Source organism: Erpetoichthys calabaricus, chromosome 1 (assembly GCF_900747795.2).
Source record: "Erpetoichthys calabaricus chromosome 1, fErpCal1.3, whole genome shotgun sequence".
NCBI classification, from domain to species: domain Eukaryota; kingdom Metazoa; phylum Chordata; class Cladistia; order Polypteriformes; family Polypteridae; genus Erpetoichthys; species Erpetoichthys calabaricus.
The window spans coordinates 97,653,883-97,674,476 of NC_041394.2; the positions used below are offsets into that span (position 1 = coordinate 97,653,883).

Sequence of the window (20,594 nt, forward strand, 5' to 3'; positions counted from 1 at the left end):
TGTATTTTAGGTTTTCATTTTGCATACTATTTAATGAAAAAGATGAGAACATAATTCTTTTGCCCACGCTTATTGCTTAAAACACAAAAATATATGCATTGTCATGGTTATCATTGTTTGTATAGCATACAGAATTAATTAACATTACAGCAGACGTCCCTTAATGGACAAGTTTGTTACATCTTGATATGGTATAAGGAGAGAAAACTGAATAAGGTGGTTTTAGAACATTAATAGGTAGATGGAGATGACAAGCCAGTACATTAGGAAGATAAGTGAAAAAAGAAAAGAAACAAACACCCCAACCCACACCACCCACTGCCACATACACATCGTAACAAAATCAGATCTCATAAGTATTAACACTAAAAGAGAGGAACTTGATTGTATCTGGTTCATTATGCAGAACGGGAACCATCAGGAAACTGATGGTAACATAAGAGAGGCATACTGTATCTATCTGACGTCTTGCGTTTGTTACACCTTACCATACTGGAAAAAGGAAACGGAAAGGATCGCAATTGTGACTGGACTTGCCATGCCTGGAAGGCAACAGTACTTTCAGGCAGTACTTCACTCATCAGCAAGCTTACAATAATTTGGAAATTTGAAATTGTGCTGTAAAGTCTTGAGGCAGTTATGCAATTGTCAATTTACTGCATGAAATGTATGATGATTGAAAATGTCTTATTTTTATTGTTATGTCTTTTGTACATCTTGCTCCTCAAACACCCAACAAAGGCAGGCTCAGACACAAGTTAAAAGCACAAAGAGTCTTTATTGTGTAAAACTCTTTTTTACCAAGCGTTTCCCACCACCACAGTCACAAGTATGTCCAAGTATGTCTAATAAGCATAATTCTCAGCACAATAAAGCAATTCTTTTCTTCTTTCTCCCTGTCACTGCATCTTCCACCTTCCTCCCAACTCTAGCTCGTCCATATGAAGTAGGCAGCTTCTTTTATCTCCTACCCAGGAGTACTTACAATGCTCTATAGACGTGAAGTAGGACTCCCCAGGCCCTGCAGCACTCCCTGAGCCACATTCATGGAACCCAACAGGGCTGCACAAAATAACTCCATGTCTCATGGTGCCATGTAGGAATCTGAGGCACTGCTGCAACCCCAGTGAGCTGCCATCAAGCACTCCAGGGGAGATAATGCCCTGTGCATGTTTTCTCTCCCAGTCTTACCATCCTGAGGGCATTCCAGCCGGGAAATGGTGCGGTCCATCCCTTACAATCTATAATACATGTTTGGATTTTTTGGAACTATGAAAATCTCAGACTCTGTAGAGCTCAAGAGCTCATCAATAATGTTAATGGAAAGTTTTCAAAAAAAAAGTTTTTAGAATGTTCTTTTTCTATTATTTTGATCAAGAACAAATGTGAAAATTCTCTCAGGACACAACTTAACCTGTCAAAATTGAAAGAAGGAAACCTGGGCAGTGCACATTCACACACACACACACACACACACGCACACGCACGCACACACACACACACACATATGAAATTATACCAGGCCAGTTTAGATCATTAATAAATAAACTTCACGTCTGTGGATGGTGGAAGGAAAATTAACACCCTGAGGAAAACGGTGCTACACAGATGATAAACAACCAAGCTTCATACAGAAAGTGACCAGGCCTAGGTATATGAGTCTTGGATTTTATTTTTGTATCCATTGCCAACGTGTTCCTCAAAACAAAAACAGTACATTATACATCTTAACCATAATCTTTCCTCCCTTTGCATGGATTCCAGTGTGAAAATACGGTTACATCAAAAAACAGGAAAAAGCGTACAGCAAAAAATAATCTGATTTATAAAACCTGGCGTACACACATTTGTACGCAATTTACACTTTATAAATCACAATCATCTTCTAAATATGCATATTTGAAAGTGCCTCAAACTCTGCCTGGTTCACAGCCTTAAACAATCATATATGGACCATGCTAATCAACCTCATACTTTATTATATGGCATTATCTCAGAGCAGTCCTGACATTTGTCTCCTCTTGGCATTCAGATGACTCAAATGTAACTACTTAAAGTTAACAAAAGCAGCTTCATTCTCGCTAGGTGCTGTTATGGCAATATGAGTGCAGTTGATTGTGCCAATTACATCAAGAAAACCAGACACTACTGCAAATTGTGTTTTTATTTTGACTTGTACATCCACTATACGGAAATTGAATGTAGCGCCTAGTGGTTTCCAGGACAGCAGGCATGATGCAGCTGAAGCTTGGCTAAGATATTCCTTAACTGTCGGCCAGATCCCCTTGTTAGGTGTCTGTTGCCAGAAAACCAGCCATTGCCTAAACCTGCATATGAACAGGTGTAGCCCGATTTCAGAAAGTTTGCCTTCCTAACACCGGGCCCAACTCAGCACATGGTTACAAGAAAAGGGCTCTTGAAAGTCTAAATCATCTAATAAACCATGTAGTCATCATTATGGTCAAAGAAATCCTGCCTGTCTCTAAAAACTCACTCTACTGTATTTGACTATTTGCGTAGTCTTCAAGCAACACCAAACACACAATTTTGACATCAAACTATTAGGCTATGACTGGGCTATAGGCCATGAGATTTAGAGAAGCGACAAGAGGAAGCCAATATAACACCCAATTCAGGTTCCTCAGTGCAAATACGCAGCATTGGCCCCCTTAAAAGGCAACTGCATTAAAGTCTGTACATCATAGTCATCACTTCTGATGGTGTAATATGTTTGACATGTCAACGTGCTTTATAATAACGGCTCTGTGATTTGAATTATTAGATAGATAGATAGATAGATAGATAGATAGATAGATAGATAGATAGATAGATAGATAGATAGATAGATAGATAGATAGATAGATAGATAGATAGATAGATAGATAGATAGATAGATAGATAGATAGATAGATAGATAGATAGATACTTTATTAATCCCAAGGGGAAATTCACATACTCCAGCAGCAGCATATTGATACAAAAATAATATTAAAGAGTAATAAAAATGCAGGTAAAAACAGACAATAACTTTGAATAATGTTAATGTTTACCCCCCCGGGTGGAACTGAAGAGTCGCATAGTTTGGGGGAGGAACGATCTCCTCAGTCTGTCAGTGGAGCAGGACAGTGACAGCAGTCTGTCGCTGAAGCTGCTCTTCTGTCTGGAGATGACACTGTTTAGTGGATGCAGTGGATTCTCCATAACTGATAGGAGCCTGGTGAGCGCCCGTTGCTGTGCCACGGATGTCAAACTGTCCAGCTCCGTGCCTACAATAGAGCCTGCCTTCCTGAACAGTTTGTCCAGGCGTGAGGCGTCCCTCTTCTTTATGCTGCCTCCCCAGCACACCACCGTGTAGAAGAGGGTGCTTGCCACAACTGTCTGATAGAACATCTGCAGCATCTTCCTTCTAAGGAAGTATAGTCGGCTCTGTCCTCTCTTGCACAGAGCATCAGTATTGGCAGTCCAGTCCAATTTATCATCCAGCTGCACTCCCAGGTATTTATAGGTCTGCACCCTCTGCACACAGTCACCTTTGATGATCACGGGGTCCATGAGGGGCCTGGTCCTCCTATAATCCACCACCAGTTCCTTGGTTTTGCTGGTGTTCAGTTGTAGGTGGTCTGAGATGCACCATTTAACAAAGTCCTTGATTAGGTTCCTATACTCCTCCTCCTGCCCACTCCTTATGCAGCCTACAATAGCAGTGTCATCAGCGAACTTTTGCACGTGGCAGGACTTGTTGCGTTGTATTGGAAGTCCGATGTATATAGGCTGAACAGGACCGGAGAAAGTACAGTCCCCTGCGGCGCTCCTGTGTTGCTCACCACAATGTCAGACCTGCAGTTCCCGAGATGCACATACTGAGGTCTGTCTTTAAGATAGTCCACGATCCATGCCACCAGGTATGAATCTACTCCCATCTCTGTCAGCTTGTCCCTAAGGAGCAGAGGTTGGATGGTGTTGAAGGCGCTAGAGAAGTCTAGAAACATAATTCTTACAGCACCACTGCCTCTGTCCAAGTGGGAGAGGGATCAGTGTAGCATATAGATGATGGCATCCTCCGCTCCCACCTTCTCCTGGTATGCGAACTGCAGAGGGTCGAGGGCGTGTTGGACCTGTGGCCTCAGGTGGTGAAGCAGCGGCCTCTCCATGGTCTTCATCACATGTGACATCAGAGTGACAGGCCGGAAGTCATTCAGCTCACTAGTACGTGACACCTTTGGGACTGGGGTGATACAAGATGTTTTCTAAAGCCTCAGTACTCTCCCCTGTTCCAGGCTCAGGTTGAAGATGCGCTGTAGAGGACTCCCCAGCTCCAGCGCACAGACCTTCAGCAGTTGTGGCGATACTCCATCTGGACCCGCTGCTTTGCTGGCACAAAGTTTCCTCAGCTCTCTGCTCACTTTTGCTGCTGTAATTGTGGGTGGGGATGTCTCTCCTATGCTGGTATCAGCAGAAGGATGGGTGGAGGGTGCAGTACTCCGAGGTGAGAGTGGGTTAGGGTGGTCAAACCTGTTAAAGAAGTTGTTCATTTGGTTTGCTCTCTTCATGTCTCTCTCGATGGTGTCACCCCGCTTCGAGCTGCAGCCAGTGATGATCTTCATCCCATCCCACACTTCCTTCATGCTGTTTTTCTGCAACTTCTGCTCCAGCTTTCTCCTGTACTGCTCTTTCGCCGCCCTGAGCTGGACTCTGAGTTCCTTCTGCACGTGCTTGAGCTCATGCTGATCACCACCTTTAAAAGCCCTTTTCTTCTGGTTCAAAAGGCCCTTGATGTCACTTGTAATCCATGGCTTGTTGTTAGCACAGCAGTGTACTGTTCTTACTGGAACTACAATGTCCATACAGAAGTTGATGTAGTCAGTAGTGCAGTCAACAACCTCCTCAATGTTCTCACTATGTGACCCCTGCAGGATATCCCAGTCTGTAGTTCCAAAGCAGTCCCTCAGAGCCTGCTCTGCCTCAGGGGACCACTTCCTGAATTAATTATATGGCTGAATCATCATTTAGCTGCTTTGGCTGCATTTGCCTACTTCATTAAGGGTGTTGTCATGTCCCGTTTCTTCAAAAATGTCACATACGCATGGGTCAGAGTTGTTGTAAATATACACACATTCTCCTGCCAAGTGTTTTTTTGCAAGTCCCAAGTTTTGCATGGAAAGTTGCATACACATTTTTTTGTCTTCTTTTTGTGAGTATGCAAGGTTTTTAAATCTGACCCCTGATTTATACTCCACATACTGACACAAATAACCCAAGTCACATTTATGATCACTTTTCTACTACACTGCCAGAGAGTGCAGAGTGAAACCGCCACTAAATATTTTTCTTATAATAATGATAATAATTCTTTACATTTATATAGTGCTTTTTTCACAACTCAAAGCGCTAACAACACAGGGAGAGCACAGGACGCAAACCCATGGTCTCGTTACTGCTGGCATCATTGCTACCACTGTGCTTATGTTTTGTTTCTAGCTCTAAATTCCTTTACTGTGTAGAGTGTATTGAATATTTTTCTTACCAAAGTGAATCTTTACATTTTTTTTATAATGAAGTTCAAGTCTACCCCATTCTGATTTCTGTAGTGATTTAGATTTCTTCTGTACTTGTTACTCTTATCTTATTTATGTTCTTTAACAAACGGAGTCTCTTGTTACAGTGTCATTCTTACGTGTTCAAAGAAATATTCATTCTCATTTTAAAGTAATGACTCTTGGTTATCTTCACCATTTGGAATTAGAACTTTATTCACTATATAGGAAGGAGAGCAAAAGGCTTTTTAGCTAATAATTTAAATAAGTGTGGCCTACCTCAGTTACTATTGTTTCATTGAACTCTTTCTTGTTGTAGGTCCAACCATACCGGCATGGCTCCGTCTGAAGCCCTGAGGTGTTTGCAACGCTCTGGTTTAGAAATAGCAGGTGCCACTGCGGCTCGGTGAACTGCAGGCACCGCGACGGTTTATTTTTTCCATCATGAGGAACAAAGGCTTTTAGGAGAGTCTGTCCATCCAGTGCCAAAGGAGTGATGTTCCAGTTACTCATTGTGAAATTTGGAATTCGGCAGTGGTGATCAGGAACAGCAGCAGAAAAATTTTGCATCAAGGTATGACTTGCCATTATGATCGAAGGGATTATGAGTAACGCTGAGTTGATAAACTGGAAACGGCCAAGGCCTCCAACACTGTCCATAAGATCTGAAAACCCCATACTTGCTCCAAACAGATCTAAAGCTCAGTATCACACAAGAAATGCAAGAGGCTTTTAACCCAGCTGTAACAAAAAGAGTGCAAAGGTTAGGAATAAAAGAAAAACAAATAATGAACTCACTGAGCTTTATATCCTTGGCAATCTTGACAAAGTGGTTAATTTTCTAAATTTTTTTTTCAAAGGAATTATTTTTGTACTTGTCTGCTCCTACAATAGCATTACCCATTACATTTTCTTCTAAAGTTCCAACATTCACCTCATTTACTCTGTAAATATTAACCATTTTGGTGTGCCATGCCAGCATCTGCATGAAATAATCTTGCTGGTTTAACTATTTACATGAAATTATTGAGTGTTCAGTTCAACAGTCTGGTTTTTTTTTCCGCCTCTTTCAAAATATTCCTTCATATCTTCATGTGCAACTTTCCAAATAGACTATTTTTAGGAAGATTGGCAAAGATCTATTAGGGGGTTTTTAAGGGTTCATCAGAAGTATCATCACATTAAGGAGAGCTCAGTATATTAAGAATAGAGACTGGTAAGCAAAGTCAAAGAGAAGTCAAAAGCATGTGCAGAAGTAACTTTAGTTGTTCAAGATGAAGACCTCTTCTTTATTTAAACAATGTTTGGAAGCTCTGGATGCACGTCTTAAGTAAGAGTAAGGCCAGTAGTACGCTAATCATCTTCAAGTTGGACAGCATGTCAGACTTAACGACTGCAGTTGCTGGATCTCATTGCCTTGAAGATGACAATTTCACAACTGCCTCACAACTTAACCGCACAATTTCAAATTTCCAAAGTATTGTAAGCTTACCTGCAATGCAGCCAGCGCCTGAAAGTAGATTTGCCTTCCAGGCATGGCAACTCCAGTCGCAATCACCATCCTTTCTTTTGCGAGTATGTTATGGTATAACAAAAGCAAGATGTTATGCTAGCGTGGTCCAGAAAAACAGTTTTCTTCTTTCCTCATGACTGTATTTTAGCAATTGTACTTCAAGCAGATCGGTCATTGGTTGACAGCTCTAGCACATACAAAAACTGGCCCTTATGACTTAAGACAAGAACAATTATAGTGGTCTGTGGCTCATAAACTACTACAACTGAGTTGCTAAACATGTCACACTGCATACTGAGATTATGCTAGAATTCAAACACGTGGTGGCAGATTTTATTTAATATAGATAAATATGAAGTATTATATACAAAAATTTACAAGATTAGTTTTGAATACACATGGGGAGGTTTGAAACTTGAAAATACCCCTGTGAAGAAATCACAAGAACAACAAAAAGATTTAGGGTAGGCACCCTGTATACTTGGAAATAAGTGAAAGATTGAAGAGTGGCACAGTGGTAGCGCTACTGCCTCGCAGTAAAGAGACCTGGGTTCGCTTCCCAGGTCCTCCCTGCGTGGAGTTTTCATGTTGTCCACGTGTCTGCGTGGGTTTCCTCTGGGTGCTCTATTTCCTCCCACAGCCCAAAGACATGCAGGTTAGGTGCATTGGCGATCCTAAATTGTGCTTGGTGTGTGTGTGCGCCCTGCAGTGGGCTGGCGTCCTGCCTGGGGTTTGTTTCCTGTGTTGGCTTGGATTGGCTCCAGCAGACCCCTGTGACCCTGTAGTTAGGATATAGCGGGTTGGATAATGGATGAAAGATTGAAGCAAACATTGTCTTTTCAGACCAAGCTCAATACAGAACTGAACAACAGAAGACAAAATGTGGTTTAGGCCTGGAGCAGAAGTGAGGTTGTCAGGCGGGAATTCCTTTTGATGGTCTGCAAAGGAAGAAGGAGAAAAAATGTTATCTGACAGTGCCAACCCCTGGTCTGGCAGATAATCACATTTATTCAAGCCCATGTGATACTCCTTACAAAAAAAGACATAGGAGTCATAATAGACTCCTGACTATCAGTATGCAGGCAGCATTACATAGCACAAAATCAAGGGAGGTTTGCTTAAGTTATATAAAGCACTTGTGAGGCCACATCTGGAGTGTTGTATGTATTTCTAGTCTCCATATTAGAAAAAAGACAGTCTTTTTTAAAGTCTTTGGGGATTCTTTGTTTGTATTTAAAACACTTACTAAGTTATGGAGAAAAGGTTGGGAGCATGCACTGATAACGCTCGTTGCTGCACCCACCACATGACAAACCACTAAGACCCGAGTGCCGTTGTGCAGTGGTGACACCTCAGCACTAGACTAGCTCTAATGGAGTGGAGCAGTGTGAGGTTTTTTACAGTAGCTGGAGTGCCAATCCTGCCCCATCCCCAAAGTTCTCCCTGCTAGTTGAAGGACCTGCTTGAAGCCTGGATGGAGGTCAAAGTCATACCCAGGATGGAGCAATTGAAGGTTAACGGCCTTGTTCAAGGGCCCAATGGAGTGGAACCACTAAGTTGACATTAATTCATAGCAATGTGTTATTTGCAACCAATATGGCTCTTAGGGATCATTTAGAAGGAGGATATCATTTATGTTTAAATAGGTATTTTTAGGAATTGTGGGGGTGTTGATGTCATTTGTATTTATTTTTTCCTCTTATGTTCTGCATCACTTTCCAGTCCAGTTGATGTCAGCAATGCACCATGAGCCATTAAAACAACAAAGAAGTAAAAACAAAATTCCTTTGTGGGAGGGCGCTATTTTTCAATCTTGTTAGGCAATAAAGGTTTATTCTGATCAATTCCAATCAGGGTTTACCTCTATCCAAGGAAGATAATGATGGTTTCAAGGTAAATTTTAAGATAAAAACGTGTAAGGTGTGATGATTCTGGAAGCCAAACTGCTGCAAAATCTGGAAATGAGACTGAATACTTTGTTGTTAATTATAAAGCATCTTATGAAGGGAGGAAGGTAGGTGAAGAAAACCCTGTAAAATTAACAGCATGGAATAAGAGTGGGATAGGAGAGTTTAAAGAAGTTTAAAAGCTTCTAAAAGAATAGCTAATGATTTATTTAAAAAATATTAAAAAAATGAAATAAAGCATTCCTAGTTTAGGCGAGATTTTGATTGAGGCTGATATACCAGGCAGAGAAGTAAATATTAAGGAGGCTATTTGAAAAACAGAGAATAGTATAAGGATCACATCTCACTTTAAGGAGAAGGGCAAAGTCAATAATATTGTTGACACTTATTATTGTGGAAAGGCTAGTTTAATAGTTCAATAGCTGATTCCTATAGCTTAAGTAACAGGAATGTTTAGCCAGTATTTGGATTTATTATCTTGTTTGTTTAAAATAAAATCACCCGATATCTCAAAGTTGGTGAATATGTGTCATTACTGTCTTATTCGTGGTAACTGCAATATTGTTCTTTCGTGAGAAATTGTCTGATAAAGTTTGCTTAGGATATGACTGTATTTGCTTTGAGTATATATAGTATACCTTCTAGAATTAGATGTTCTAAGTATCAACTGTTTGGTCATTTAGTGTCGATATGCAAAGGAAAACAACGATATGCTAAAAGTGGTGGTGAACACAACTATGATGGCTGTCAATAGCAGACAATGAAGGATTTATTTGTGGAGGAAGTCATACTGCGGCTTATGGGGGTATAGCTGTTTAGGTGGTAAAGGAAGTTTTAATTAATGAGAGCTATGAAGAAGCTCTTAGAAGGTTTTCAGTGGAAACGGTAAACAGGATGGTGAATTTTGAGAACTGTTAACAGCAGAGGCTGAGAATGTGCACGAGGTTTCATTAAGTAATGCCTCAAGATGAGTGAGTACAATGACAAATGAAGTACTTACAAATAATGGATTCAGAAAAGAGACTAAATAAATAAACTAGATAAGTTACATTTTTAGTAGATGTCATTAATTACTGATCATAAGCTGAAAGGAAATCAGAAAAGCTGAAAAAAATTGTGTAAACAGAAGTTTGATACAGTGATCCCTCGCTATATCGCGCTTCGCCTTTCGCGGCTTCACTCCATCGCGGATTTTATATGTAAGCATATTTAAATATATATCGCGGATTTTTCGCTGCTTCGCGGGTTTCTGAGGACAACGGGTCTTTTAATTTCTGGTACATGCTTCCTCAGTTGGTTTGCCCAGTTGATTTCATACAAAGGACGCTATTGGCAGATGGCTGAGAAGCTACCCAGCTTACTTTCTCTCTCTTTCTCTCTCTCTTGCGCTGACGTAGGGGGGTGTGAGCAGGGGGGCTGTGTGCAGCTGCTTCCTGAAGGACATGCTGCCCGGTGCTTCGCATACTTAAAAGCTCAAAGGGCACGTATTGATTTTTGACTTTATTTTTCTGTGGTTATCTCTCTCTCTCTCTCTTCCTGCTCCTGACAGAGGGGGAGTGTGAGCTGCCGCCTTCAACAGCTTTGTACCGGCGGTGCTTCGCATACTTAAAAGCCAAAAAGCCCTATTGATTTTTTTTTGACTGCTTGCTTTGTTCTCTGTCTCCTGACGCGCACTCCTTTGAAAAGGAAGATATGTTTGCATTCTTTTAATTGTGAGACAGAACTGTCATCTCTGTCTTGTCATGGAGCACAGTTTAAACTTTTGAAAAAGAGACAAATGTTTGTTTGCAGTGTTTGAATAACGTTCCTGTCTCTCTACAACCTCCTGTGTTTCTGAGCAAATCTGTGACCCAAGCATGACATTCTAAAAATAACCATATAAACATATGGTTTCTACTTCGCGGATTTTCCTATTTCGCGGGTGGCTCTGGAACGCAACCCCCGCGATGGAGGAGGGATTACTGTATAACATAACAAAGGATTATATGCATACATTACATAATGATAAAGACTTAAAGGAATATAATACAATGGAATGCAAGAAAGTTGATTGCAAATGAGCAACAGATTAAAAATTTTATATTATCAACAGAACATTTTGCAAGATATTGCATGTATTCAAGCTAATTTTCAACTTACTTGGCGGGTTTACAACTGTATTTGAAGAGACGGCTTGACACATAGTATGAATGTAATTCATTGGTGTGAGAGAATAATTTAGGTAATGATAGTGAAGTATTTTTGTTTGCACTGTACAATGAAATATGTAAGAATTGGTTTTGGAAAACTACTGAGGTGGTCAAGTAAACAAGTGATGTACCAGACAAAAGTTGATGTAATACATAAAATGTACCCGGAAATGACTAAGAGATCAGCAGATATCCTGTAAACAACAAGATTGGACAGTTGTTATACACACAGAAATTTCAAGAGTGATGGCTAAAGTCAAAGGGCAGGAGAAGAATTAATGTTAGGAATAGGGTTAGAGAAGAATATAATAATATAGACTTTTATTTTTAATAAGTTGTTTATAAAATGAACCTCTACCCTTTGTGCTGTTGATCATTCTGTAACAGACTGCTGTGATGAATGCTCCCACCTCATGAAGTGATGTTAAAGATGCATAGAACAAATCTCCTCCTGCCTGGTTTCTAATAGTAAGAGGTTTTAATTTTAAGACAAGATTTCTTTCTTTAATATATTTCCAAAATTAATTCTTTTCACATTGGTTGTAAAAAGCACAGAAAGGGAATTGTTAATTCTATGCCAGATCCAACAAAAATGTGGCAGAGAGAAAAAAGTTCATAATAAGTTAGTCATAATCTATATATATAATTCACTAAGTCCATGGCAAGCAAGACGCACGCAAGACAGAGCCACGCCCACCAACAATTCACTAAGCAGCCGACCATGGCACGCACGACAGAATCCCGTCCACCAACTCTAACACTCCTCTCACATCCATTACCTTCACATTGTTTTCCTTTTATTTCTGACCCCGTTCAACAACTATATGGCAACATCGACTTCTCAACTGTGACTCCGGAACAACTCAGTACGCGAGTTATATTAAGCGTCACCAACAAAGACTCGCTACACCATAACAAATAAGTACTGAAACTTATCCCTACCGATGAAGTAACTTTCACCAGCGTTGCCTCCATCGCCACAGACGATCCTGCAGATCAAGTTTCATTCCCCGAAGAATTTCTTAGCCACTCCCGCCAACCCTGTGCATTCCCTGTGCAGCAAGCGAGTGAGCCAGAGAGAGAGAGAGAGAGCGACACACACAGGCGTGCGAGAGAGACACACACACACACAGGCGCGCAAGAGAGACACACACATACAGGCGCGCGAGAGAGACACGCACACACACACAGGCGTGCGAGAGAGAGAGACACACACACACAGTCATGCGAGAGAGAGACACACACACACAGGCGCACGAGAGAGAGACACACGCACGAGAGAGAGGAAGCTGGACGCATAAGGCAGAGAAGGCAGTTAAAGAATGCACCGGGCTTGATTTTGTTTTCACTTCTGTTTACAGCGATCGGTTCATAGCATGCATTGTTGCAATGTTACTTTTCTTGGTGGTTTATTACATTACGAATGTTTCAAATGTTCATTTTTTTCCCTGTGCTTAAAACTCATTAAAAACGTGTTTCTCAGCTGTGATTCCGGAACAACTCAGTACGCGAGCTATATTAAGCGTCGCCAACGATGACTCGCTACACCTTAATGAACAAGTACTGAAACTTATCCCTACCGACAAAGTAACTTTCACCAGCGTTGCCTCCATCGTCACAGACGATCCCGCAGATCAAGTTTCATTCCCCGAAAAATTTCTTAACAGTCTTACTCCCACTGGCATGCCTCCGCATAAACTCAAAATTAAAATAGGTTCAGTCGTCATCCTTCTCAGAAACCTCATGCCAGCATGAAGTCTCTGTGATGGCACTAGACTGACTGTTACCAGCATTCACCGCAATGTACTGGAGTGTAAAACTATCACAGCTCCTACCTCACAAACTGTCCTTATTCCCTGGATATCCCTGACCCCATCAGATTCACATTTGCCATTTACTTTTACACGCAGACAATTTCCTGTTAGATTGGCCTTTGCAATGACAATTAATAAAGCACAGGGACAAACTTTCAAAACAATATGCCTGTATCTGCCAAATCCAATTGTATGTTGATCTCTCCAGAGTTCCATCTTTTCATTCACTCACAGTCGTATCCTCAAACCCACCCCATTTGGACAACTGTGTCGTTCAGGAAGTGCTCACCCATCAATAAATAATTATGCGGCGTAGCGGCTAGTATCTCATAAATTACCTTGTTTTACTGATAGGAACAGCCCAGTCTCAGAATTTCTCTACTCTGATTTTCTAGGTTTTATCAACCAGCTGCCAATTGCAAATTTAAAAACTTTTGGACTTGCTTGTACCAAATATGCATTCATTTGGTTTAGCCATACATTTGGCCTCTCTCAGAGCAAGTGACAATCTAAATAATTGCAGGATATGTGCCTGAAAACATGTGGTGTTTTGACTCATCATTGAAATAATCTGAATCACAATGCTGGGGTCTGATCAACATTGGTGGAGTTGCCTCTGAGAGGGTGTCTGATGTTGAAAGACCCAAAACACCCGATGACCCCAGGTTGTATCACTGATGATGTACCCCAGCACATCGAGCACTTCCAAGAGGCCAATGATGCCTAGGAACAGACTGATTGACAACCAAGAATAGATTGGTGATGACTTGAAAGACAGTTGGCGGCTCGTAAAGATGTTGACTTGGACAGGAAGGGCTAGCACCCCAGTCTGAATCTCCTGTGAGGGAGAAACCAAAGTAAGCTACAGAAAGGGTGCCCAAGGTGGGGGGGAGGGGGGTTTGGGGGAGAGAAGAAGACACCCAATATGACTGATGCAAGGTTATTGACTCACTACGAATTCAGGCATCATCTGCGGGAAGGTATGTAAGAATCTGTGAGGACCTAAAATACACCAAGCCAGAATGAAATACATAGAGTGCGAGATAGGCTGCAGCGCACAGGACTTTGGTCCTGGTGAGACGCAGGAGGAGCTTGGCCAGGAAGAATCCCACAGAGCCCAGACACTTCCAATACCTGTAGAGTAGCTTCACAGAAGCTAATTAAGTGTCATACAACCAACAACAACTCAGTGTGGTCACTTTTCATGGATTATGCATGTGAGCTTTTTGAGATGACAGTCAAGGGAGAGTTGGAACGCTGGCTTGAGGCCATAACATCTATTATAGTAAGTTATGCATCAAAGAGGTTTGGCCACATTGAGAGAAGCAAGGCACAGCCAACCTTCTCAATAAATCATCAGGCCAACAAAATACACCAGCTGCGGTAAGAACTTTGACCCTAAAACAACAAGATGAGGTAGCTAGCGAAGAAGAAAAGGAAACCCTTGCTGAGCTCCGCATCATTCTAAGGAAGAAGCTCATGAATTTGCACAGGACAGAATGGAATTGGAGATGAGGAGGAAAAAGAGCAAGGAAGTCCCCTGCTTTCATTTCAAACCCTTTTGCCTTCACTAAAAACTACTAGGGGACAAGTATAGTGGTAGCCTCAGGTGCTCAGTGCAAGAGGTGAGCACCTTTCTGTACACTACTCAATACCATGTTACCAGCAAAATCAAGGACCTTATCCTGGACTATGACATCAATTTCAGGTTAAGAGTCACCACAGTTCTGGTACATCCGACTGGCATCGTCTTGAAAAAGGCATTATAATAGATGTACCATCTCAGTCATCCTTTTCTCCCTTGATATGAACACGGTTGTCAAGGCAGTGGAGTCCAAATGCAGAGGCCCCTTGACCAAGTCTGGAGTCCAACAGCTCCCCATAAGAGCTTTCATGGACGACGTGACCGTTATGACAACACTGGACCCAGGCGGCACGTGGATCCTTCAAGACCTAGAGAAGCTCATCACATGGCCAAGGATGAGGTTTAAACCAACAAAATCAAGGTCTCTAGTGCTGAAGAGGGGGAAAGTAGTGGACAAATTCCAGTTCTCAATTGCCGGAGTTACCATTCCATCCAATACAGAGGACCTAGTTAAGAGCCTTGGAAAAATCTTTGACTGTAGCCTCAAAGACACTGCTTCCATGAAGAAAACCAGCATAGATCATGGGGGCCTGGCTCACTATGGTGGACAAGTTGGGCCTACCAGAGATGTTTAAGGCTTGGATTTACCAGCACTCAATACTACCCCAAAACCTGTGGCCATTGCTGGTGTACACAGTTCTGATCACCACAGTGGAAAGAAAGATGAGCAGCTACTTGCAAAGGTGACTAGGATTATCACATAGCCTGAGCAGTACTGCTTTGTATGGCACCTGAAATATTTTACAGCTTCCATTCAGTGGCCTCATGGTATCTACAGTACAGAGAATCCAGAGACCCGAAAGTGGCAACTGCAGGCATCCAAGAAGCAGCAACACAACACCTCATTCAGGAGGAAGAGCAAGGAGGCATGGAGGAAGTTTCGAGGTAGTAGGATGGTATGAATGGAACAGCAAGGAGCTTGGATGAGATTAGAAGGAGCTCTGCAGTGAAAGATCACATGGTCTAATATCTGGCAAACAGCCTATCATTGGATAAGGTTTCTGGTACAAGCTGTCTATGACACCCTACTCACTCCAGCAAACCTCCATGTCTGAAGTAAGAGTGAATCACCTTCTTGCCCTCACTGCTCCGGAAGAGAATCAGCAGCTGCCCAAAGGAGACAGATGTTAATGCTGGCACCATGATTAGGTCCTAAAGGCTATTGCTGACTGTGTAGCCATGTCCATAAGAAAATCACCTTCCTGAGAACCAGAGAGAAACCCTGCTCACAAGATGGATTAAAAGTCGGTTTCCTCAATACTGCCAATGACTGGCATATGGAAGTGGACTTGGGCAGGATGCTAAAGTTCCCAGCTTCAATAACATCATGACGGCTGTGGCCAGGCATGCTTATAATTTCAGAAGCCACCAAGCAATTATACTAGAGTTGATTATGCTAGAGTTGACAGTGTCTTGGGAAGAGCATTTGGACGAGGCCAACAAGAGAAAGTGTACTAAGTATCAGGAGCTTGTAGACGTGTGCTGAAGGAGAGGCTGGCGAACGTAGTGTGAACTTGTGGAGGTTGGCCGCCAGGGTTTTACAGGGTGCTCACTCTGCAAAGCATTTACAATTCTGGGTAAAAATGGGAAGGCAAAAAGAACAGCCATTAGACTTGCAACTGAAGCAGTAGAGAAAGCCACCAGGTGACTGGATCAAGAGGGTGGATCGGTGGGTGAATGCTGCTGGGGCACATGCTGAGGTCTGATCATGCTCAGTGGGGTCATCTGGGAGAGGGTGTCTGATGTTGAAAGACCTGAAATACCCAATTACCCCAGATTACATGACTGATGATGTGTCCCAGTGCATCCAAGAAATTACACTTTCATCATCATCATGATAACCTGGAAAGGAAAGGCGAAACAGTTAGAAAATTCTCACAAAAATAAACGATTATATGATTTGATATATACTGAATGATAATTACATTTAATTAAACAACCAATGACCAAAATAATAATCAAGAAAATGAAAAAAATGAAATCATAAGGAACAAAAGAAACAACACCTTCAGTAAATACCTGGGAGTAGCTGGCATTCAAAGATTTGTTATTAATTGATGGAGAAAACCAGAGATGGAAGGCACCCTAAAAGACAAGGCAGAAACTTAATCAGGGACAAGCAAGTAGCTCAAAAACCATAAAGAACAAACACAATTAAATAAAACAGGATAAGGGTGCAAAACCAGAATTGAAGTTAGAAAAAAAAATTAAATCCAGATGTTGTAAAACTATCTTGTGTTGTTTTTCTCCAACTACTGTATCATTACCATGAAGCTTGTTCTTAGACTAGCTCTGATCCTCAGATGACAAGCTGCTATGCACTTCCATCTTAAATAGACAGAAGCCAATGGTATAATGTGCCACGTCATAACAACAAATTACAATAGAACCTCTGGAAACGAACGTTTCCGAACACATACAAATCAGGTTACGATTTTTATTTGTTTGTGTATATGTTACCTAACATATACAGGGCCTAACAAAGTAGCTGATGTTTCAAAAGGAGTCACAATGTTAACCAAGCAGAGGCTGGAAGAGATGGAAAAACTGTTGCTAGTGTGGTTGAACGAGAAGCAACTTACAGAGGATAGCGTAAGCGAGGCGATCATATGCGAGAAAGCCAGAAAGATTCATGGCAATTTGCTGAAAAAAAATCCTTCTTCGAGTGGCGAAGGTGAGGAATTTAAAGCCAGTAGAGGATGGTGTGAAAAGTTTCACAAGAGAAGTTTCATTTAATTTTCTTTCCCGGTGCTTAAAACTCATAAAAAAAGTGTTTACAGCGAGTGGTTCGTAAGGGTCTAGCGCGAACTCTTACAATGTTAGTTTTCTCTATTGTTCAAGGTTTTCTCAGTGTTATTCAATGTTTTTACATTATTACACTGTGCATTCTATGGTATAATTAACAATTTTTGTGCTTAAAAAATATATATATTTACATACAGTTCGTACGGTCTGGAACGGATTAATTGTATTTACATACAATCTTATGGGGACATTACGTTTGAGTCGCGACCAAATCGGGTCGCATCCAGGGTTTCGGAACGAATTATGGACATGACCAGAGGTACCACTGTACATGGCCACAGCTATGCATAGAGCCACAAAATGACAGTATTCATCTAGAAAATGCAAAATGGTGTTTCAAGCAAATGACAAAATAAACACAATGTACCAGGATTCCAAAAATTAAGCGAATTAAATTTTCAATTGATTAATCACAAAGTCTCCCTTTTTAAAGCATGAGCAGCTTGTATAACCACCAGGTTTCTGTAGAAAATGACAATGAAATTCTCATAAGAGAGGAGAAGCATGGACATCACAGGCAGGTGTCCAAGATTGGTCTTCTGGGCATTAGCTCACCAGTGCAGTAGGTAATACATAAAAATGATCATATTCCTTTGGAAGTGGAGGGCTAGTTTTCCTAGACAATACTCTGGATTGGACCAGTAAGGTCATGATAAGTAAACAGGTCAGAGGAACCATGAAAGGACCAGGAATAGCCCATCTGTATAAGACTGGGCCTATGTTTTAATACCTGTATTAAGTGGAATTCATTTGCAAGATGGAATCCTCAGCAGAATCCTTAGCACAAGGTCTCACTTTTCTTTGGGGTCATTCAAGAAGTCATCACGACTAAACACCAAAGAATTGGTGTTTTATAATGAAAGGAGAAAAGATTCATAAGCATGAATTAATTTACAAAGGGACATCCCCATTGCAATAGTTTTCACAATATTTCAAGATAATTTGGTCAGAAATGCAAGTCTGACCAGTCAAACTATGATTAATAGGCCATAGAGAATAGAAACCTCTCAAAAGTCCTGATTTAACAATTTGTTTTGGCCTTTATTTTCAAAGAGATACCTGGATGTAAGATTTTAACCAACAACTATTTTATCACAAAAGTATTTCCAGAATCATGATATAAACTGAGGTCCAGCATCAGGGATAACTGATTTAGGAGATCCATGTAAATACACAAATTTCTTTAACATATAGTTACAAGTTCCTTAGGTGTTGGTAACCTCTTTAAGGGAACAACAAAATTTCCCTTAAAAACAGATAAATGAAAATTACAAAAACTGTATTATGTTCTTGTGAGGAAAGTGAATAAGTAATAAAATCCAGCGAAATCTCCTTTCAGGTTGACAAGGGGGTAGTAGGAGTTGTACTAAGAGAAGGGGACACTCAACAGGAGATGTATTACACCAGAGACAATGTATTCCTCAACATCCTTGCTCATTCTGGCCCACCCAAAAATAACATTTAATGAACTCAGATGTCAAGATGCAAAGGTTGTGGAAACATCTTTCCAGCGAGAAGCTAAGGATACCTTTGTTTTAGCTTGGAAAAGGCTTATTGAGCTTTCACTCTCCAAAAAATAAAACTTAGGGATATTGTGCTTAGTGAGCGGCTTAGAGGCTATTGTTCATACAATTACATAACAAAAATCTTTAATAAACATTCTGCTATAGTTGGAAAAAACATAAAAGAGAGTAGTTTTCAGTCCTGGATTGGTCCATTTTCAGCCGGCACGTTTCAAATCACTAACATGTTACAGATATTTTTTAATATTTGGAGAAAGTTTTTAAATAATATACAGTACAGGAGGATGTTGAGGGATGGGTATCCTGGCCAGGATGGTTGGTGGCACCTTGCCTGGCTAACAAGCTGTAAAAGAAAGACAAAGAAAACCTGCCTCAAGGCACCTAATGTTTCCCCAGTAAGCTGGATGGCATGGCTCCCACTGGGACACCTGCTTGGCACATGGAAATTGGAGTTCTGGTGGGCATCCCTGTTGAGGTTTATGGGTTCTGCTTGAGGGAGCTGCTGGGTTCACGATCTCATTTTCCCAAGAGGTCCTGCTTGACCTGGAAGTGCTTGTGGGAGGACATATTGTTACACTGGAAGTACTCAAGGGTACATTGTAAAAGGATGAGAGTCAAGGGGAGTCTGAGTCGGGAGTGGCCAAAGTTTGCCTGGAGAGGAGTAATGGAAAAAAAGGTTAGGATTAGATTAGAGGAAGGCAATTGTATTGCAAACTATAATTTGCAGAAGGTGAGGTCACCTTGCAGGTGAATTACCATCATAATAAAAGTCAGTCAGTCATTTTCCAACCCGCTATATACTAGCACAGGGTCACGGGGGTCTGCTGGAGCCAATCCCATGGGGAGAACATGCAAACTCCACACAGGGAGGACCCGGGAAGCGAACCCTGGTCTCCTTACTGCAAGGCAGCAGTGCTACCACTGCACCACCGTGCTGCCCCATAATAAAAGTATTAGGTCTATTACACAAATACCTTACAAAAAGACTTTGAAATCACAACTACAACAATATTCTTCTACTTATCTCTCTCTATCCACTCCTACAGGCAAGCTTTGTCCTTCTTCCACGAAACTCTGACTTGCCTGGTTTCGTCAAACAGCTTTTTTTTATCTTGGACCCGGAAGTACTTCTGAGTCAATGTCAATGTCAATGTCAATTTATTTATATCAAACAGAAATCCCTGAAAGTAAGGATTGCGAATCCCGGCAACTTCCTTTGGTGCTCCCTATGTAACACAACAGAAATGTCCTATGGGACTGCAGGTCCCTGCATACGTGGCTGGTGTCCATAATGGTAGCATCATTCAGGGATGCTGCCACCTAGTGCGTCAGGGGAGCATGTAGCCAAGACAGGTTGTCTCCCCCTGTCCTTCCATGCCACTGGTCTCCTGATCAGGTATTATTCCTTGGTCCAACCCTGCCAGGTCACCAGCATTTCCACTTCCACATTTGCTTCCCATTCCTGTCTCTTGGATAAGAGAGGATAATCGTCACTTTCCTTCTCATGCTTCTGAAGGGATGCCCGCCCATATACGCCATCTATATATCTTATCAATGAAGGGAAAAAATAGATTCTATTGGACTTATTAGATGGCCTGGTGAAAGCTTTCACTAAAATTTAATTAAGATAGTCGTGTATGGCCCATGTTTCCTGATGTAAAAAT

General features: G+C 41.4%; 1 protein-coding gene across 1 annotated transcript in view; it reads right to left on the reverse strand.

Annotated features, from left to right (window-relative positions):
• The window catches only part of LOC114645901 (solute carrier family 22 member 6-A-like), a 51,079-nt gene extending 44,812 nt beyond the window's left edge, over window positions 1-6,267 (reverse strand). Inside the window, exon 1 of the mRNA XM_028793816.2 lies at window positions 5,814-6,267. Within this exon, the coding sequence (XP_028649649.1) occupies window positions 5,814-6,212 (399 nt within the window). The 5' untranslated portion in view covers window positions 6,213-6,267. The remainder of the gene's footprint in view (window positions 1-5,813) is intronic.
• Window positions 6,268-20,594: the final 14,327 nt, after the last annotated feature.